This window comes from Drosophila bipectinata, chromosome 4 (assembly GCF_030179905.1).
Source record: "Drosophila bipectinata strain 14024-0381.07 chromosome 4, DbipHiC1v2, whole genome shotgun sequence".
In the NCBI taxonomy this organism is placed as follows: domain Eukaryota; kingdom Metazoa; phylum Arthropoda; class Insecta; order Diptera; family Drosophilidae; genus Drosophila; species Drosophila bipectinata.
The window spans coordinates 19,817,542-19,840,721 of NC_091740.1; the positions used below are offsets into that span (position 1 = coordinate 19,817,542).

The 23,180-nt window shown below is 35.5% G+C and overlaps 1 protein-coding gene across 3 annotated transcripts in view; it reads left to right on the forward strand.

Moving 5' to 3' along the window:
- Window positions 1-23,180, forward strand: part of Cals (calsyntenin 1) — a 179,140-nt gene that overhangs the window by 141,166 nt on the left and 14,794 nt on the right. For all 3 annotated transcript variants that reach the window (XM_070282311.1, XM_070282310.1, XM_043213466.2), the window contains exons 7-8: window positions 2,451-3,002; window positions 3,055-3,138. In XM_070282311.1, the coding sequence (XP_070138412.1) occupies window positions 2,451-3,002; window positions 3,055-3,138 (636 nt within the window). The remainder of the gene's footprint in view (window positions 1-2,450; window positions 3,003-3,054; window positions 3,139-23,180) is intronic.

Consider the following 23,180-nt stretch of genomic DNA (forward strand, 5'->3'; position numbering starts at 1 on the left):
GTGCGCTTCCTCGTGGAACTCCGCGTCAAATACCTCAAGAAAAATAGCACTACAGTATTCTCGATTTTCAAAGGCTGTGGTTTTTTTATGTTACGCTATTGACTTGCTCGATGCATCCATGGTTTCTTCGGAAGACAAATTGGTATGTCGGGATAGTATTGTGAGCTGTAAGTTAACAAGTTAATTTAAAAATGGTTTTCGAACCGTTTAGACAAAGAAGATAGGCTTATTGGTCTGTACGATGTCGAAAGTGTGTTTTTGAATTAGTAGCAAAAAAAATTAACTCGAGGCAGGATTTAGCTACAAGATACTTTTGAGGTTTGTAGCAAATGCTTTAGCTTTGTTTTTGTCGTTGCAAGCCTAGCATCCCGAAAAGTTTTTTATCAGGGTGGTCGTCACAAATGGAGCGCTAAGATTTGGATCAGCCGTCCACAGGGAAAACATGTTAGAAAAATATTCTGGATGAACCGCAGCTGTGCATTTTCTTCCTGTTGGTGAATAGCCTGGTCGGGTGATCGGGTGGCTGCCTTTGCTGGGGGCGTTGCTTTGAAGCTGACGAACTATTGCTTTGCCATTCACGATACGTGCCCCTCTTTTCTGTTCGATTTGCTTGTTGGGATGTAGCTTACGTAAGTCTGTTCGCTATTATGGGAGGCTTCCAGGGGAAACATAGTCCAGTTTATTTCTCATAGTTATAATTGCATTGTACAATTTCCTTCCTTTCGGAATCACGAGACGTTTTCCCCAGTGCGAATATTTGCCATTGTAGTCTCTTGAAGCTATAAAGTGATCCCCAAGTGAATTTTAAAAGTCTACAAATTTTTCTTCTTATATTTTTGGCCAGGTAATCCGACCTACCAAATTTCATAACGATCATCAATGTCAATGACCTCTGTCAAGGTCAATGACCCCTGTCAAGGTCAACGACCTCTGTAACGGTCAATGACTTCTGCCAAGGTCAATGACCTCTTCCAATGTCAATGACCTTTCTCAAGGACGTCTGTCAAGGTCAATGACCTCTGTAAAGGTCAATGACCTCTACCAAGGTCAATAACCTCTGTCAAGATCAATGACCTCTTCCATTTAACCTCGACCCATCAATCATCATAACAATATCTTATAGCTGCCATATAACTGAACGATCGGAAATAGTTTTTGATAGAAAAACCAACTTTGGTATTTTTGATGATAGAATTTTGGGATTTTTTTTAGATTTTTTTTTATAACAAATTGAGTTATATTATCATATTCTCATAAGGATCGGCCAACTATATCCAATATATATTGCGATATATATCCGGTTTTAACTGCAAGGGTATATCAACTACGGCTCCGCCCAAAGTTAGCTTTCCTTTCTTGTTTTAGGTTTAAATTTATTTGTTATTGGATAGCAGATAAAACCATTGATAAATCCATTTTTACTAAAAACTTTTTATTTGCTTATAAATTTTGGAAAAATTAACACTCAATATTAACACTACACCCATTGCTCTCGTTCCTCCTTTGTGTTGAATTGCTACTTCATGTGGGGGAGCAAAGTCATATGAATGTATTGCTCCCAGCATTGACGAATGCCAACTACAAAAAAAAATGTTTCCTGTCATCCCTATTTTTCTCAATTCCGGATGCGTTTTGTTGTTTGCGAGCCAAAAACTTTTAGCTGCAAGAAACACATTGTTGTTTTGGTTCCTGCCAGAATGGTCGCCTTGAAGCGATAAATTTCTTCTTAGATGAACATTGTTTAAGTAAGAATCTATGCATAATATGTTGTTGTAGCGAAAAATAGAATTTTTACATCTGAACTCTCTAACAATAAAAACATTACATTATTACATTAATGTAATGTTACACCATTTCCAATCAATCAGTTATATGGCAGCTATAGTATTCCTGGTCGTTCCGACTTATACATATACTGCGTGCAAAAAAAAAATAGTGTGTGTAAAGTTTCACACAAAAAGTTAAGTAGATAGCTTTAAAAATGAAAGACAAGTTTGCGTAGAAACAGACAGACGGGCATGCTTATATCAACTTAGGAGATGAGTCTGATCAAGAATATATATGTATACTTTATAGGGTCGGGTAGTCTCCTTCACTGCGTCGCACACTTTTGGATAAAAGTATAATACCATCAGTATAATGAATCAGAATTGACTCCAACATAATTGAAAAATGCGTATTTTTTTTTTTTTAAATACATTAAAATGTCTTAAATACCTCGAAATACCTCATAGTGAGCTAGGAATTCATTTAAGACACATGGTTTCATGGTGAAATTTTCTTAGAATTCTTCGTAGATTCCGATTATGGGGGACGATTTTTTCGAACAAAAATTGACCCGCCCTACTATACATAAATTACGTATATCTTTTATTATAATCCTAAATTGAATGCTCATATATTTAAAATTATATAATATATAATTTTTTATACACAATATTTTGTTGTAGGAACTACAAATAAATTGGTTTCTTATCAAGAAATTAAGTTGGGCGTACACATTTTAGATAAAATTTACATTGACATGTTATCTAAGAATAGTGGAACAAAATCTGGAACAAATCGGCTTGATTCCTGCAGCGTTGTTGTGTTTCCTTCTTTAAATCCAGATCATGAAGATATTCAAATAGACGGTGACGAGTCATTGTCGTCTACTATGGATATTAAGACAAATATAGATAAAGATGGCGTGGAAATGATTGGACTGGACACCATACATAATTATTTGAATGTGTTACGGTCTCTTGTCTATAGTAATAAAAAGCCGGCCTATTATTTAAATAGAGTTTTTAAACTCTCATGTGCGCAAATAAGATCGCTGTACAAAAGTGCGGAATACACATTAACATTAACGGTATTGCATCCCAAACAAATGATAAAGTCGACAACAGAACAACCTTCGACTTTATTTCCCAATGAACACAGTGATAAGAGTTCTAGTATTGATGCAGCTTTCCATTTAAACAGCGATGTGGAAAATAAAGATGTTAATCAAGCTTCAGGTGCGTTTTAATTATATATTCATTCATTTATAAAAGTAACCCTTTTTTCCAGATTCAAGAATATTTTCGTATTCGCTTCTGCACCAAAACGATGTTCAAGAACCAAAGTCTCATATTCACTCTATTGTACATAAAGGTAATTAATTGAATTAATATTCTATCAGATAGTAAAATTATTTTATCCAAAAGTGTTCAGCTTATAAAATCTTTATCTTATGAAGTATTTTTCCTAAGTATCTAGATTCTAGAACATTGTTATTGGAGTACTTTTTTCCTAAAAGATCTCTTATTGCCTATTCTTCCTGAGCACCAATAGGCTATGATCTGGCCATTATACCATTATAAAAAGTAACTACTTATAAAAGTAAATACCTTCTAAGAAGTGAATACTTTTTGAAAGACGACCACGATTAGTCGGTAAGATCTACGCCTTAAATTTTTATTGAGAGTGGCTTCGCGCCCACCCCCAGGAAAAGGGAGAGAATGGAGAAGTCACAGAAGCCAGTACTGCCAGTGCCAGTACTTACTGGCATTTTTATACCCTTATTATAATTTTGTCCAAAAGTGTGCAACCCAGTGAAGGAGACATCTCCGACCATATAAAGTATATACATGTATTCTTATACATGTATGTATGCTATTCATTCAGTGTTTTTAGAGTTATAGAGTTCGAATTTTTTACGAATGCTATTTTTGACAAAATAATACGATCTATCAAATTTCATAAAGATCGGCCGGCTGTATCCTATAGCTGCCATATAACTGAACAATTGGAAATGACCCAATTTTCGTGTTTTTGAACACAGAAAGTTGGAACTTCGTACAGATTCTATGTTTGGTCAAACGATCCGACTTACCGAGTTTCATAACAATCGGACGTCTATTTCTTGAACTGAACTATCGGTAATGATATTTGTTAAAAATACAAACTTTGGTATTTTTATACTCGATACTTTTTTTATACTTATATCGATTTGTTGCTTTTGAATCTTTTTGCGTGTAAAAATATAAATTAAAAATATTGTTGGTTATAATTGGCGCAATACCCCAATACCTTAAAGTTCGCATCAAAATATTGTTTGTCCCACAATACGAAAATTAACAGCTTTTCCCCCAATTCTGAAAAAATTGAAGATGTTAGTAACTAAAATATGACCAAAATTCATATTTGTGAATTTTTTCTATAATTTTTTAAATTACGTATACCTCTTGAGAAATTTGCTATGCCCCTGGAACAGAGCTCTGCCGACCCCTGATTTATTCGTTTGGTCTCAAGGAAAATTTAATGAATATTTTAAAAAACTTGCCAACGAAATAAAGAATGTTTAGATACATTTATTTTTTTTTAAAGTTATGCATCTTTTAATTTTATTAGTTTTTTTTAATTTTGTCATATAAGGTTTTCTTTAGGGTTTTTTAAGGCATTTAAGGCTTTCTGCTGTTCCTTTCTTATACTTAGCATTAAAATCATTAAAATCAGTGCACTATAGGAAATATGACCACTTTTTCTGGCCAAAAATAATATCCCAAGAACGATATTTATATATATTATAACAAGAAATTTAGACAAGACATATATATTATATATATAACAAGATATTTAAGCTGTGATTTTTGATTTGAGTTCACATGGTCAATAGATTTAAGATTTAAAAAAAATGTGGGCGTGGCACCGCCCACTTTTTAAGAAACACATTCTAACTCAAAAACTAAGCAAGATATTTAGTTTTTGATTTTTTGTTTAAGTTTATATGGTCAAAAGAACTCAGATTTGAAAAAATTGTGGCGTGGCACCGCGCCCTATAAATAACATGCTAACTGTAGAGCTAAGCAAGATATTTCAATATGGTTCATTTTTAGTTTTTTATAAAGCCATGGTCTTCTTTTGGAAAAGTAGGTGTGGTTTTTATTTTTTAATTAAAAATCTTTTTTTTTTTTGTTTTTAATTTAAATCAGTTTTGCACTAGTCTCACAGCTGACAGATTCACATTCAAGGTTTTGAGGTTGCCTCCTTAAATTATGAATTTCTTCGAAAGCGCATAGAAGTGCATTTTCATTATTTACTCATATGAAGAAAATTAAACAATTACAATGTTTGACTCGGTTTGACACTTTCAACACACTTGATGCCAGAGGAGTCATCTTGGAAAACGCTCTTTTAAATTCAGGATTTTTCTGCATTAACAATGGCGATCCAACCTACTCACCTAATCCGTCCTATTTCTCTACCCTTGATGTCACTTTCACAAATAATAATCATCTTAGATTTAAATGGGCTTCAGTTAATTCTAAAATTTCGAATAGCAATCACTTTCCGGTTTTAATTGAAGTTGATAATGTTTCGGCTTCTTTTAACTCTTATAAATATAATCACCCAAAAATTATTAAAGATTTCTCAAATGTTGATATTACTTCTCTAGACACCCTTTTTACTTCTTCTCTAAACATTCACGCCAATAATACGATAAAATTAAATGGGAATAATAGATACGTTCCTAAAAAATATTGGGATGAGGTTTGTGAAAAACTGTTTAGGCTAAGAAACGCGTGCAGACAAAAATATTTTAAATCCAAGCTTTATACAGATGCTATTGCCTATATTAACAGTAATAGAAAACTTAATAATTACTTTTATAAAATGAGAAAGAATAACCTAAACAGGCTTTTAGATGATTTATCTGACCCTTCCTCAATGAAAGATATGTGGGGAAAAATTCATTCCCTTAAACTTTATAAACAACTTTATAAAACCTTCCAAAAGTTCATTTTCTGACTCGGACCACCAAGCTTTTCTTAGTCAAATAGCCACAGCTCCTAACACTGATACTTGTTCTGATGTTATTTTCCCTGACGACTTACTTTACACAAATTCTATCTCAAACTTCACATATCATGAACTTCTTGTCTTTCTCAAATCCCGTAACCCTGATTCTGCTAAGGGACTCGATAAGATATCAAATAGAATGCTCCTAGCCTTACCTACTGTGCAATTAGAAAACCTTGTTTCCTTGCTTAATTCTACTTTAGACCAAGGTAATATTCCAGATAATTGGCGTAGAATAAAAGTTATTCCTGTGCCAAAGAAAAACCTCGACTCTTCTATAATTACAAACAATAGACCTATTTGCCTTCTAAGTGTAATTTTCAAATGTTTAGAGGGCCTAATTAAATCGAGTATGGAGAATCACATTAATAGACACGAAATCCTCCCTCCAAGGTCCTATGCTTTTAGGAAAAACCATTCCACATCGCAATGTATCAATGATGTGATCAACACTATAGCTAATTTAAAAGCTCGTGGCTTCCATGTTACAGCAGCAGTTCTTGATTTAAACAAAGCGTTTGACGCGGTCAAAATTCCTATCCTAGGTAAAAAATTAGTTAATTTAGGTTTTAACCACTCCCATATTAAATTCATTATCAATTTCCTTAATAAAAGAATTTTAACTTTGGGCAAGGCAGAGGTTACAGTCGACAAAGGGGTTAGTCAGGGAAGCTGTCTTAGCCCAATTCTATTTAATCTTTACACTCTTGAGCTTCATAATCTAAGCAACAATCATGACAGTACTCTTTTCCAGTACGCGGACGATTTTTTTTTTAGTCTGCTATGACAAGGTTTTTTCGTTGGCTGAATCTAAATTAGAGCAGAAAGTGAATCTTTTTAGGGAAATGTGCAATTTAATCAATCTTTCATTTAATGCAAATAAATCAGCTACTATACACTTTAATCTTAGGAGAAGACCTCTTAACGTACAGTGTAATAACATCACCTTAAATAATGTAAATAGTGTCAACTATTTGGGTAGAATCATAAGTTCTAACAACTCGTCTGTACCACATGTTAAAAAAATTATTTCAAAATCAAATCAAATAAATATGTTTCTACAAATGCTAAGTGGTTGCCATTTCGGAGTTCATCCAAGTAAATCGCTTCTTTTTTATAAAGCTTTTATAAGATCTAGGTTTGAGTACGCCTGTTCCTCATTCGCTAACTTGTCTAAAGCAGCTCTTAATATTATTAATTCCCACGCTAATTTTCACCTGAGAAAAGCATTAGGCCTTATTAAGTCAACTCCTGTCAAAATTATTTATCATCTCGCTGCTGAACTACCTCCCATTTACAGAATTGAATTCGCTACAGCTAAAGAGTTAGCCAAATCCTTCGCGTTCAAACTTCCATCTGCTTCACTCTTACCTCTTTCATACTCATACACTAAAACCAGCTATAGTAGAATTTATTCTAAATATATAAACCTTTTTAATCATATTGCTCCCATCAACCCTATTTTTACTTTTCCTCGCAAATTATCCCTAGACACAAATTTTTTTAAAGGTACCTGCGTTAACAAAAAGCAAGCTAATGAAGTCATTGTTTTTACTTTGTTGAACGAAAAATTGAATTCTTTTAATAACTTACACATGGAAATTTTTTACACGGACGGTTCAGTCTCGGAAAATTTTACAGGTTATGCATTTGTTCATTCAAAGTCAAATACTGTTGATAGTTTCTTTACTAACAAAAAGCTGTCGTCTATGACCGCTGAACTTTTAGCCTTGGAAAAAGCCATTGATTTTGCAATTTCCAACAGCTTCCCAAAGATAGCCATACTGACGGATAGCCTTGGCGCTTTACAAACTCTACAAAATAACGGCTCCAACAATTATATTGCCCAGGAAATATTCTCCAAAATCGAAAATTGTCCCACGCTCTCAAAGGTTGTAGTTCACCACATACCCAGCCATGCAAATATTTGGGAAAACGAAATTGCTGATAGAGCAGCAAAAAATGCTTCTATACACGGCTCCTTCAAATATGTTAGATGGACATTGAGTGATGCGATCAACTATATATTTCATTATATTCAAGATGATTGGGAAAGAGACTATAACGTTTTCTCTATGGAACGTAATAAAGGCTATTCAAACTTTATGCCTTTTATCACCAAGAAACCCTGGTTCTATAAAACGGATTTTTTCGACCGTTTAGACACAAAACAATTAAATAGAATCCTTAGCGGACATGCGTTCGATAAGTTCACTTTATCCAAAATGAATATTTTTGACAATGCTCTTTGCGACACATGCAATGCAGTGGAAAATATTTCACATCTTATTTTAAATTGTACAAAATACTCAAGCATTCGCCGCCATTTTCCAACACTTTTAAAATATAATGATATTTATCGCTTCTTTGCAAATGAACCAATTGACAACTACATATCGATAACGTCGTTCTTAAAGCAAGCCAAAATTAATTTATAAAAATTATTGTCTTTAATACAAGCGCAATTTTTTAGATCTCCTGAAATAAGATTTCATACATTGGCTGTGGCGTTAACCCGTCTAAACGGGGAGGCCAAATAATCCTTCCACTACAGGAAGTAACTTAATATAAAAAAAAAAAAAAAACAATTACAATGTTTGACTCGGTTTGACTTGTATAAATTTTTTTTTAAAAATGTGATTTATGTCAAAAAATTTCTTTTGCTAGACTACTTACATTCTCACTTTATTAAAAAGACAACACAAATTTTTTGGACACTTCACACACACAAACACATAATAAAAACCACATTGAAAAGTATTCATTTCAAAACTTTTGATTTTGTCCATAACATTTTCAGTATTCGCGTTTATAAAATCACACCAAATAATCGTAAATTCTAAGCTCGTGTAAATGTTAACATCAACAGCTGTTTTTAACAGCTTATTTTTTCGCAGTGGCGCCATCTATGAAAATTTCTGGAATGCAACATTTAAAATTTATCTTTTGTGAATGATATGCAGTTAAAATTATTTAAATCCTTTAACTTTCAAGAAATGTGCAGTGTTCTAAATGGTAAAATAAAAATACACTGAAAATCATAGCTCGCAAATGACTGTTAACCGATTGGTGCGGTCCCAAAATAGAGATTGTTCTCGGAGTTCTACACTGAGTTGTTTACCAGTAAACGATTATATACTTAATTGTTATACGATTGTAAGGCTAACGTATCTGTGTGTGCGTCAATCATAAATCCCACCGAGCTATGTTCAGTAGGAGAACATCTTACACTCAATCTTACACTTGCACTCAAACTTAACCTTACACTAAAACACTCAATCAACAAGAAAGGAAAGCTAACTTCGGGCGGAGCCGAAGTTTATATACTCTTGCAGCTAAAACCTGATATATATCGCAAACATCGGATATAGTTGGCCGATCCTTATGAAATTTGGTAGGACCATTTTGGATCAACTGATGAAATTTTTGGATCAACTGACCAAAAATATAATCTGTACCAAGTTCCAACTTTCTATCTTCAAAAACACAAAAGTTTAGTTATATGGCAGCTATAGGATATAGTCGGCCGATCCTAATGAAATTTGGTAGGTTGGATCAACTGACCAAAATTAGAATCTGTACTAAATTCCAGCAAAGTTGGGTCATTTCCGATCGTTCAGTTATATGGCAGCTATAAGATATAGTCGGCCGATCCTTATGAAATTTGGCATGTTGCAAAAAATAGATCTCACGTCAAATTTGAACTCTCTAACTCTAAAAACACCAAAGTTATACCATTTCCGATCAATCAGTTATATGGCAGCTATAGGATATAGTCGGCCAATCCCGGCCGTTCCGACTTATATACTGCGTGCAAAGGAAAGAAGAGTGTGTGCAAAGTTTCAAGACGATAGCTTTAAAACTGAGAGACTAGTTTGCGTAGAAACAAACAGACGGACAGACGGACATGCTCATATCAACTCAGGAGGTGATCCTGATCAAGAATATATATACTTTATAGGGTCGGAGATGTCTCCTTCACTGCGTTGCAGACTTTTGGACAAAATTATAATACCCTCTGCAAGGGTATAAAAAACCAAAATTAAAAGAAAGTAAGTCTCATGTTCTCTTTTTTTTCGGTTGTTTTCATGAGCATAAGGGCATAACAACAGGACAACATAAGGAGTTGTGTTGTGAAGTTTGTGCTTATACCTGAATTGTTTTTGTGACTAGGTTATTTGTCTATCGGGATAATAGGTAAATTATAATCTTCTATATATCGGCTGGGATCGGCCGACTGTATCCAATAGTCATATAACTGGTCGCTCGGAATCGGGGTGTTACATACGTATTTTTTAAGTTAGAAGCTTGGGACTTTTTGAAATTCACATAAGCATCGTCCAACTATGTATATTCGATGTTGGCGATATATCCAATCTTAACTGGAAGGGTATATTAACTTCGGATCCGCTCGAAGTTACGTTTCATTTTTGGTTCTAAATAAAATTACTGAATCAACTAAAAAAAAATAAGAAAGGACGGCTTTAGTCGATATATTTACTTTAAAGGGTCGGAGATGTCTCCTTCACTGCGTTGCACACTTTTGACCAAAATTATAATACCCTCTGCAAGGGTATAAAAATGATAAAATATATATACTAAACTTTAAAAACTATTCTTATTCGGACATAACATAAACACGTACCATGTTTATGTATTTGTGTGGGCTATTAAAGTTATCGGTTATGCACAAAAAGAGCCAACCAAAAGTGAGAGTGTGTTGGTGAGAGAATCGACCTTCTGCCCTGGGCGAATCGTAGAGTGCGCTGCGTATGAAATTATTAAGACCTAAATAAATTTTAAATGTTGCGGGAGCGAAAGGAAATTTACCAAAAAACCCAATAAATCGGGAAATCGGGATTTTTTTTTCATTTTCAATTAATTTTTAATTAATATCTTTTAATTAATTTTGCTTTATTTTTTGTGCATACGCTGTATGTAGAGAGCATCTTACCCTTATTTGTCAAACTTAGCCGAAATTTGTACCCTTATTTGTATAAATAACCGAAATAGCTTTGGAACTTTAAGGATGTAGTCTCATGTGTGAGGTTGAAAAAATCGATTTTTTTTTGTCACATATTTCGAAAGTACTGTTTATTAAGAATGTACTGTTGATGTTTCAAATAAAAATATCAAATAATGACAGCGATACAGGCCATAATCGAGAGCGCGCCTACACCGAAAAGTATGAGTTTCTCGGTAGCGTCTAAACTTTAAACGCGTTTTTCTCGGAACGACATTTTTGTGTGCGGCGCAGGTGATTTACAAAATTCAATGTTACCGATCTAGCTGAAATTTGGATATGTTGTTCTAAAAAGTAACACCTCTGCCCCGTACTAGAATCATTTATTTTTAATGATTCGTTTTTTTTTATCATTAATTTAAGATACATTTTTTAAATTTTTTTTAAATTTTTTTGGTTTGTGAGTTCGCCAATTTGTTGTTTATTGATGAAAATACTTAATACAATATTTGTTGAATATTGATGAAATAAATAATACTTCATTCTAGTACGGGACAGAGCCATAAGCTTACAAAAAAATAATCTTTTAAATTTTTTGTTTCGGATGACTCTAGCAGTCGAAATCACCTGCGCCAGGGACCTACTTTTTTTTTTTATATGCATACTTTGGCATGCTATAAAGTTGAAAATTGAAACGATCGCATTATTTTTTATTCCAAAAAAAATTTTTTGAAATAACCTCTAAAAAGTAGGCCGGAACATGAGACTACATCCTTAAACGCGAATATCTCGATATGGTGTTTCTTGAAAAATGACTTTGCGGTGACATGGATTGGCAAAACACTACTGAACCGATTTACTTCAAATTTTTTTTTAAATGTTCGTAATGAAATTCTTCTGTGCTTGAACAATCGACTTTTCACGCACAAACTTTTTTTTCGCCGAAATGAATTTTTTAGTGAAATGTCTACAGAGCAAAAAGCATTTTTAGCATAAAACGTTCCCGTATGAATAAAAAAAAAAAAATTTGGTAAATCGATCGTTCAAGCACAAGGAAATACACTAAACTAATGAAATTTTTTTACTTTTATAGTTTAAGTTGACCTGTTTGACCTGGGGAACTGTCACCGCAAGGCTCAAAAAAAAAAAAGACTCTAAGGGAAACAGCCACCCCTTAAAAACTATTAAATATTTTTCCACCAAATTTTGCACAAACATTGTTAATAAAGTGTACTATCAAAAAATTAAAACATCCCTGTAATTAAATAATTGCTACATACCTAAAAAAAAATCCGAACTTTGCTCTTTTTCTTCGACAAAGAAGGTATATAACCCCGGCTATACCGATTCTTTTAAAATGTTGTGAGCGTATTTAGTAGGTCTGAGAATCCACCATTTATTTTTAATCCTTTTAAATCCTGTTCGACAAACCAAAAATCGCATATAAAGTGAGTTACTACCTCATCACACAGACAAACTCACGCTACCATAGCATTTTAACTCAACTTAAATGGGGAAAAAATCTTTCATCATTAAGTAAATACATTAATTCTATTTATGAGTGTTTTCTACAGTGAGCAAAGCCAAGAAAACGCAAAGGGGGTGATTTGAGCCGTGATACAAGTAGATCTCGAAACATACGAAATTGAAGATCCGAAAGAACCGAAGAACAAATCCAGCAACAAAATACTGATGTACGTGTTAGAATAGCGCAATTTCATCAAGAAGAGCCAGAAGATACACGAGCTGAACGCAATGAAGTAAAAAAATTAGAACAACGACAATCACGCCGTTTCAAAGTCAATAGACGCAGAGCAAATGGACAACCACGGCAACAGGTACATCGAGCATTTATATCGGATTCATTCCTGCGTCTGGCATTCTAGTATGAGCCTGATATTGAGTATTATGCTCACTCAAAAGTGGTAATTGTTGCTATGGACAAGGATCGTCCGTATTGTCATGCTCTGAAATTCAAAAATGATTGAGCTGGAATGTGTTGCGCATCAGGAAAAGTGCAACTACCATAAATTGAAACACCTAAACCATTGAACGGCTTACCAAAGATTATAAAGTACATAGATGGGACATCAGGGCCCAAAACGGTCAACTTTTTTCGTCGAGCTTATTGGTGAGGGGGAAACGCACATGCATACGATTCTATTTTTAGAACTCTTTACATGTATCCGTCAAGAAAAATGTGAACCTATGTACATATTTATGTGTGACTGCTCGCACGACGAAGTAAAAATGTTTTGGCTTCCAAATTTCAATTTCAATTTCTCGTTTCTGTTTTCAATGCGCCGATGTGGTAGTTAGTAGAACAAATAGTATTTTTAATCGCCGCAGATCGAGACAGGATGGTAGCGTAATGCATAGAGTAGTTACTTTATATGTAATTTTTCTGTGTTCAAATTCTCGTAAGGACTTTGAACTTTTTCTTTCTTTTATAATTATTTTTTTTTTATTTTTCTTTAATTGTAATATTTTTCTTTTATTTTACAATTGTAAAATTGTTTTATTCTTTATTATGTCCCGCTAATAAAATGGTAATAAAATTTCAAAGGAGTCCTTCCGGCATTTTGTCATCCGACACGTCCGTCACTTATTTTTACAACAATTGTAATAGAATGCAATTAAAAACAAGAAAGGAAAGCTAACTTCGGGCGGAGCCGAAGTTGATATACCCTTGCAGGTAAAACTGGATATATATCGCAAACATCGGATATAGTTGTCCGATCCTTATGGGAATATGAATATATAATCCAATTTATTACAATAAAAAATCTAACAACAGTCCCAAACTTCTATTTTCAAACATGCCAAAGTTGCTATATCTACCAAAAACCATTTCCGATGGTTCAGTTATATGGCAGCTATACGATATAGTCGGCCGATCGTTATGAAATTTGGTAAGTCGGATTAACTGACCAAAAATATAATCTGTACCAAGTTCCAGCTTTCTATCTTCAAAAACAAGAAAGTTGTGTCATTTCCAATCGTTCAGTTATATGGCAGCTATAGAATATAGTTGGCCGATCCTTATGAAATTTGGCATGTTGTAATGGTTTGCCAAATTTAGCTCTCGTATCAATCAGTTATATGGCAGCTATAGGATATAGTCGGCCGATCCGTTCCGACTTACATACTGCTTGCAAAGGAAAGAAGAAGGGTGTGTGCAAAGTTTCAAGACGATAGTTTTAAAACTGAGAGACTAGTAAAAAAAATTAATAAAAAATAAAAGTAAATATAAAAAGAATCATAAAACTAAAACTTTATCAAAATTGAAACAACCGCCCGCTAATGAAATCGAACCCAGGACCCCATGAATAAGGACCGCGCACTATCCATCTATGCTACCCTCGAAGTTGATTTTATGATACTTAAAATTGGTGTTAAAGGAGGCGCTAGAATCCATACCAAAAACAGAGCTGACGAGTAAGGATAGTAAAAGATATTTCTGATCTCTTTACTCTCACATTGGTTCGATTACAACGTTTAAAACTTTCATCATGTTACGATCTAAAAATAGAATTCTCTTTTTCCCTCTCTCATCTGACAGCCGTTTGTCATGGAACCCGCTCTCAAATGTTTTCATTATTACAGCGGGTTCCACGACTGAAAAGTGGGTCTGATGGGTCTTTCCTCCACACTATCAACTGGTATCGCCTATCGGCTTCATTTACCATTACTTGGCGATACATCTTTTTTATGCCTTTTTTTTATGCATCTTTTAAAATGCATGAATTTGAATCTTTGCAAGAACATCATTGCTTGTAGGGGACATATGACCTAAGGATTCGTATTCTTCTATAAATTCCACATACATTTTCTTTAAATTCAGATCTCGAGATAATCTTCTCTCGAGCGAAAAAAAACGGCGTTTGGCTACCTCGAACGAGTTTCCCAAAACGCTTGGATCCGATTTTAATGGAAGCCTGACTTCAAATCGACCTGAAGGCAGTACAACTGTATTTTTCTGATAATGTTCCTCACATAACTCTTGTTCAGGTGACAAAAGCTTTTTGGAAGTTGGTACTTCATCCAACGAGTAATTCTTCTTGGTAATTCAGGCTCGAGACAGGATGTTGAGGAGTTGAGGTATTTGCCTTATATTTTCTCGATACTATCCATCCAAGGAGAGTTGTTTGGAGAATGGGATGGTTTGGCCCTTGTTTTATTTGACCAACGGACAACAGTTCGAAAAATGACTCAGCTCCAATTAACATGTCTATCCGCTGAGGTTTGTAGAAATATGGGTTTGCTAACGGCATGTTCTTTGGTAGGTCCCAAAACCTTTCTAGAGATGACGCATGCAAAGCATGTGACGTAGATGTAGCGCTGGAGGAGGATTTTCATTTGGTGGTGGTAACGCCAAGTTATTTTCGGTCACAGTAAATCGGTGCAGAAGTTTGTGGTGCGATCTTGCACAAATTTGACACCTAGTCCATTTACACTTCGCAACCGTGTGACCTTTTCGCAGACAATTCAAACATAATAAGGCTGACTTGACAAACTCAAACCGTTGCATTACAGCAAGGCGATCGAACGGACTACACTGGGCAAGACTATGGTCTTGTGCGTTGCAATAACTGCAAGCTTGTTTATTGGAAGCGAAGCAAGGCAACGATCTCCTATTGTGTTGCTTCCCGAACCCAATTTTCTCCTGTTTTGACTTGCCAGTCTCTTCAGCGGACAGGTGCTGGTACCTACGATTTAATATTTTTTCGAAATCGGACCACAGCGGCAATTCCTCATAATCCAGTGACTCTTCCCATTTTTTTCTGGTCACTGGATCTACTCTACTCAAAACTAAGTGAATGATCATTGAGTTTCAATTTTAGGGTCATCTCCTATGGATAATAGATCGTAGATCTACCCATAGATCGATGACACTGTGTCGATGAGACCTCTCAACGACGACGTAGACGGCTGGAAAACTTTTGGAAGGCTGAATAATTTGCTTATTTGGTTCGCCAAGATGAGACATTCGTTATCATAAACTCTTTTCAGACTAGTAATAGCTTTGTCATAATTACTCTCGGTGACTTGGAATGCCTTCATAGTTCCTAAGGCTTCACCAGAGAGGTAAGAAATTAAATGGTTAAATTTCTCGATAACAGGAATGTTCACATCCTTGTCTACTAATGTCTCAAAGAGACTCATGAAATTTTGAAACTCCGAATAGTTTCCACTGAATTTTGGCAATGCCAAACTGGGAAGTCGAGCTCTAGTTGGGGCTGCAGAAATTGCAGTAGCTGGTGGGGACTCTTCAGCTAACGTGAAGGTATTTAATAATGACATCACCCTTCCCTTAGTTGTTATCTCTAATTCTTCCAACTCGGCTCCAAATTCATCTTCCTCATCTAATTGCTCGATCTGGTCTTGCAACTCATTAGCCTTAAATATTATCTTATTTAAAACCTGAAGCCTGCACTCTAGCTCGGACTTCACTAAAGGAACTGACCCAGCTTCCAAACGTTTCTCTAACCGGCGAATGCTTTTTACCCTGACATTTAATCTTCTTCTTAATTCATCATGAGTCGTGGATTTTAGTTTCTCTTTATTACTTTCCATTTTAAAATTTATTTATTTATTTATTTTATTTTTTTTTAATAAACAGAACAACGACAAACAATTTAAAATTTATTGTTTTTTTTTTTTAATAAAAATTTTTTAATTTATTTGTTAATCAGTAAAAAATAAAAATTTTTGACTAATCTAAAAAATTTTGTATTTTTATTATTTAATCAATAAATTAAATTCAAAAACGAATACAAACGAAAAAAGATATTTATTTAATTTAATATCTAGCGAAAACGAAAAATAATTAATTAATATGGCGAAATATTGGGGGGCGACAGTGATGTGGATATGTATTTTTGTTTTTTTTTTTTATCAATTTTAGCCACAGGCAGTTTGTTAATTATTTTAACTAAACTATTTAAATCTTTAGCTCTACTAATTTCAAGTACGTATGCGCCAAGAATTGAAAGGAGGGTGCAATATTCCAGCACAAGACGAAGATTTAATTTGTCTTTTCTCAACTTTCAATTTTTTGCACAAGTACCTGCGGTTTTGCCTTGGAGTCCTTTAATCTCGCTACCACTTTCCTTGTGCAGTCAATGCAGGTGCACGGCATGGAGGTACATGGTTTTCCTGGTGGCGATGATCCTGCGGTGATGATCCTGGATTTATGCTTGAGGCGGTTTCACGACGCGGTGAATTTTGTTTTTTATTTTGCACTTTACGGACGCGTCGCGAGCAGCTCTTTGACTTTTAGTTTGTGTATAATAACACAGTGTCACTGTCACTTTTATTTATGTTTATTTTTTAAATATTTCCCACTATAGTCCACCCGGGGGCGCCAAAATGTTTAGCGAGATTGTTTTATCTCACACTTGTAAAAATAAAAAAAGGGTGGCTGCTGAATATTTAAAAAAATGCGAAAAAACGATAACAAAAAAATGGTCGTGCCTCATCAACGTTATAATTTCGAATGTATTTTTCTCTAATCTTAAGCCTAACTTATCTATTGCGGCGAAGCGGAGCGAATTCGCACAACAGCGAATATGAGCTTTCGCTCCCGCTCCGCCCTAAGCTATCTTAGAGTAAATTTAGAGACTAACAACTTCAAAATACAATTCAACTATAAACTATACTTCAAATTTTCGACAACTTCAATATTATGACAAATCAATTAACAGGTATATTGTATTCGTGTAACATTCATTTATTCATGTAACATGGATAATGTATTCATGCAACATCGATAATGTTGCATCGATCGATCAACATTGATCTCCGCACCATAAAGTATATACATATATTATTGATCAGCATCAACATACGAGTCTATGTAGCCATATCCGTCTGTCCGTGTGAACGCGTGCATCTCAGCGATTATAAGGGATGCCCATAAAGTTCAAGTTTGTTTCAAATTTTTTCCACGCCTTTTTCCGCCCCAACAAATTGCATATTTCTGTAACGATTTGGATTTCATCTTTTGGTCCGTTTTGCTAATGGATCCGCATAATTGGGAGTCCATATGTTTTTTGAGTAATTTTATTGTCCAAGATTCTCAATTTTCAGTGTTTTCTTCAGTTTGTTTTTACAACTAATTACAGTGATGTTTGATAATGCAAAATTATCATACACTAGAAAACCCGGCGAACTCCGTTTCGCCATGGCTTCGTTTAATGTAACATTTTGTTTTGTTATTAAAAGATCGAGACAACTTTTTTTTGTTTTATACTTGAAAATGCGGGTATTTCCGATATTAGATGATGGGAGGCGTCATATGCCAATGATATCTGTGTGCTCATTCACTGTTCAATTTTATTAAAGTGCTTTTTGCTAAACCAAATTTTTGTTTTTTGGTCTGACGTTAACACAAACAAAGCGGATGGTTTTCCAACTCGTGAGCACGCAACGTATAACTGCCCATGTGAAAAACATTGATTTTCGAAATTTATGTCGCAAACACTAAACGATTGGCATTGTCTTTCATGAATTTGAAATAAAAAAAAATCGCCACAGTGCTTCATTAGTACTGACGTATCTGCCCATTTGGAAGATGCTGATTTCGTCATTCGCATTTTCCAACGCAATACCAAATACAGCCACGTCGCTGCCTTTTGTGACGTACTTGCACAAATATTTGATTGATTTGACCGAATGACAACACTCAACGTTTGCATGTCTTTCGAAAATTCGTAATAGCAGAGGGCAATATGGTGAATTCATTTCCGATCTCAATCTCTTGATTTTGAACTTTTACTTTGATAGTTCGACCTTTATATTCTTTCGCACCATCTGAGTCGTCACAATGTCATGTAGATGGGGATCATTGACTGGATCAGGAGTTTCAGCTGATATGATGTCATCCACTTCATTTGAATGTAATTTGTTCAGCAACCAAATAAGAATATGAGCATGCGGTAGTCCACGCTTCTGCTATTCCACAGAGTACATATAACAACGTGTGTCACCAAAAACCAGATACTTAGTAAGCAAATCCATCAAAACCTTGAGTTTTTGCTGAAATACCCTGGCGATGATGTCATGGCGATCTTGCGGTTTTTGGCCAGGTTCCAACTCACGTTTAATTTCGGTCCACTTCGGATTGCATGTGAACGTAATAATAAATTTCGATCGTACGTCATTGCGTCTTGAGCGTATTCGTGCATGTGGCGTCGGCTTCCCATAAAAGATGATGGGATAATCGTCAGACGTCCAATATTCTGAACATCACCATCTGAATGAATAGCATCACGCAAGTGTATATAGTCCTCAGATCGTAGCTTTGCCTGATTGAATCGGATGAACGCTAGACGTTTGGTCTCGAGTTTGACTTCAGGTAAATCCATCTTTTCGTATCGCCAGATGACCCCTGTTACCCATTGCTTTTCGTCGGGAATGTCTTTGGTCGTCTCTAAGAATAAGATCTCTAAGATCTAAGATTTAATAAGCTTGTTCTTTTTATTTTTATCTGGGTTTTCTTTAATTTTATTCTAACGAAAAACTAATTTAATTTATTTTAAGGGGTTATATACAGTTGTACCGCGCAAAAAATGGAATTTTATCGATTTTTTTTGACACCATAGAAAATATTTATGAAAAATGTTTTACCGACGTTGTTTAGTACATGTTTCTGGGTACTTCATTAATTTTTTTCATAAAAAAATATTACATAATAATCCCGGATCCCGGATCATCTTTTTTCGATGGTGTCTTGCGGTGGACATGATATCCTGAAAACGGTTCATCTGAAATCCAAAATTCTAAAAAATTTAGTTAGTATATTGTATTGTCTAGTCCGTGAACGAAGGATTTTTAAAAATTTTGATTTAAAAAAAATGGCGAGGGTTTTAACAAAAAATGTACTTTTTCAAGGTATAAGATTTTCGATTTTTATGCTTTAAAAAAGGAGTTTCCAAAAAAATTGAAAATCTCTCGTTCACGGACTAGCTAATATTATTATAAATAAGTGGTCAAAATTTGGTGTTGATCGGATTAGTAGTTTTTAAGTAATCGTGTCCACCGCAAAGGTAATTTCAAAAAATCAAGATTCTGAGATAATGGCGTTTAAAGTTTCACGTTTGTTCAAGGTTTATGTGCAGGTAGTGCGCTATAAATAGCTACAACTTCGGTTCTACAATAGCTACAACTTCGGTGCTCCGATCGTTATGAATTTTTGTGAGAGTATTCTCAACAGTATATACTTAAAGAATATGCAATAAAATTTTCGAACAAAAAATTCGGTTTTTTTATCTATCACAACTGTATATAACCCCTTAATCTAATCTAAGATCGTTTTTTTAAGCGTCCAGCATGCGGATTTTAATCTATGATTCAAAAATCAAAATTCATCTGAGGGTCCGTCAAGGCCGAGTTTTCGAGCTAGTTTTGATTCGACTAAAGTGCATGCCGAACCTTCGTCAATTAGCGCAAATGTTTCTTTCGTACCAGCGCCAGATGTAACTTCGGCGTTAAATCGGCAACCCCGGGGAGGGGAAATGGCAACCTAGGTGGGAGCCTTTTGCCGTAGTAGGACCGTAGCAAGGCGTTGCCAATGTCCCTGGGTCTGGAAATCGGTGTAAAACAGTAATTGGAAGCTGGAAACTAGTCGTAGGAATCCGCGTGGAAATAGCATTTTCTTTGCATTTCTGGCGCGGTCAAAAAAAGTTCATCCAGGAAACAAGCAGAAAGATTTACATGAAAAGCGCACAAGCATGGTGGAAAACAAGTCCATTCGGAGATCACCTGGTTTCAGCGACAGGGAACAACAGAGAAACCAAAGCCAAACCAAACGGTCGGCGCTAAGGTAAGGCAGGTCGCGAATCGTAGTAGCGGTAAGTGTGTTAGGTTAGGTCAGGGTATATTCTTTTATAAATCGAGACGGTGCGCGGCGCAAAACCGCCTACGAGGCGTGGCCGCGTGGGATCGCCGAGAGGATAGGGTTCCTTCAAGAGAGCCTGGCCGGAGCAGTCGTCGGAGAGGCGAGAGCCGAAAATTCGGAAATGGTTTCGTTGGAGAAGCCGCTAGGTGTGGTCCGAGGCAGCCAAACTCGGGAGCTAGACTCGGAGCGTTCGTGGCGCTTATAAGGGACGCTCCGCCGCAGAGAAGGGAGCGAAGTCAGTCTATCTGGTGGCCTCGTGGTGCCCCGTAGAAACGTGTGGAGTTGGTGAGCGGAGGGTTCCGTTCAAAATAAAGGCTTCTATTGGCTAGCTGAGTAAATATTTTGTTTTGTGAACGGGTTGGCGAAAGCTTTCCCGGAATATTATTCCTTTCCAGCTTCGAGCTCGTGGAAGCGCTTCAACCAGCTCGACGCGGATGAAAAAGGTGATTTAATCCTAATTTTATACGAAGCCAATTGAAGCGACACGGAATATTCCGGTCATTGATCTACCGCATCGACCGATTCCCGGCCGAAGGGGGTCCACCAGGTGAACGTTTGCCCTCACCTTGAGACCGCGAGCGATCCGATAGAGCAGAAGCCCGATCCTGAAATGAAATAAGGGCATCGCCAAACCGGGCATATGCAATGTTATCCCGTGGACAAAGTCGGCCGAGTTCTTGTAGAAAATCGCGCAGATACGTAGCGATATCGCGTGCGCTAGGCGCAGATACCCTTTCACCACGGAGCGGTGTAAAGGGGCTTAGGGAGTAATTTTTCTTTAAAGCGTAAAGAAAAAGATAAATGAAATTAAGTAATGTTCGATAATTTCCTAATGTAAGCTAGCTTTAAGAATTATTCCATTGAACTTCATCACGCCTGTACCACTATTCTAAGTTTCTCATTTTCATTTGTTTAACCTAGAATCTAATTTGTAGGTACATAAGTCGAGAGAGAAAACCGCCTTGCCGCTGATCCTGATTGATCGGAAATGGTATAACTTTTCTTAGTCATTTTTAGTATTTTAGAGTTAGAGAGTTTGTATTTTGCATGAATGCTATTTTTAGCAAAAAATACGAATCACCCAATTTCATAAGGATCGGCCGACTATATCTTATAGCTGCCATATAACTGAACGATCGGAAATGGTATTTGGTAAAAGTACCAACTTTTGCTTTTTTAAAGATGGAAGCTTGGGACTTTTTTTTTGATTTTTTGCGATAAATATCCGTGTTTAACTGCTTAAGGGTATATATACTTTGTATCCGCCCAAAGTAAGCTTGCCTTTCTTGTTTTCTTCCTTTTCTGTATAAGAATTCGATGAAGTTGGGGGTAATTGACCGCGCTTAATAAGAGCTTGCATTATTTTCGGTTGCTTTAGAAGTGAAGTACGCATTGTTTCTTTTTACCGAGAGCTATTGCTCGTCTTACTCGCGTTGACGTTGTGTGCAAACGTCGTTTAGACTCGTTATGGTAGATTTTTTAAATCAGTCACTGCATTTTTATGTTTTTCTTGAATACTTTTTCCGAAGCCCAATAAATACCAGTCTGTATGCGACGACGGTTTTCGCGATTTTTTCCAAGGCAAACAAAGACTTGTAGAGCACTTCCGAATCGAGTCCAAATATCTGGGGAATGCTAAAAAAAACTACTACAAGTATCAGCAGGTTGCGAAAGCGACCGCAATCAAAATTCACAGAATGTGTACATTGCATCAAAAACTTCGCCAAAACTACAAGAACCTCATTCGGTCCTTAAAAACCACTAACGGCTTCTCCTATGCCAATGCTCTACGATCTGGGATGGAAAGTCCCAAATAGCAAAATGAGAAATAAACTGACTATGTTTCCCCTGGAAGCACCGAATACTGGCCATCAGACCCACATAAGCTCAAAGACCTTAATTATTTAGCACTGACATAAAACATAATCTTATGTTTTTAGTAAAATTTAAACAATCTAATCTAAACCCTGGAATCTAATAAGTTTTTTAAGGGGTTACGCCACCCTGAAATTTTCAAAAAATTTCAATTTTTTTTTAATTTAATTTAAAAGACTATATTCTTACGCGTATTTTAAGACGTCCCCGAAGACAATATCTTGATAATTATGGAAGTTATGTTTCTTTGAAGTTGGCACGGCAGGAGGGCACCTAAGACACTTCTTTTTCTTCTTTTGCGTTTTTCTCGAAACCACTTTTTTTAAGACGGTGGGCATGATAACTCAAAAACTGTTCAACCGATTGATGTGAAAATTGAAACACATCTTCTTTCATAGATTTTCCACAGAGTGACGTAGGATTTTTTCGATCCAATGGATAGAAATTTTTTTATGCAATTTTTAGTACGAAATTTTTTGACCAAAAAATTGAGTCAATTTTTGAAGTGCTCTCAGTTGCGTAATTTTTTTTTTTCTTAAACGGCTACGTCACTCTGTTCCAAATTTATCACTTTTTAAAAAAAAATTTTGTTTACTTGATTGAGATGAAAATTGG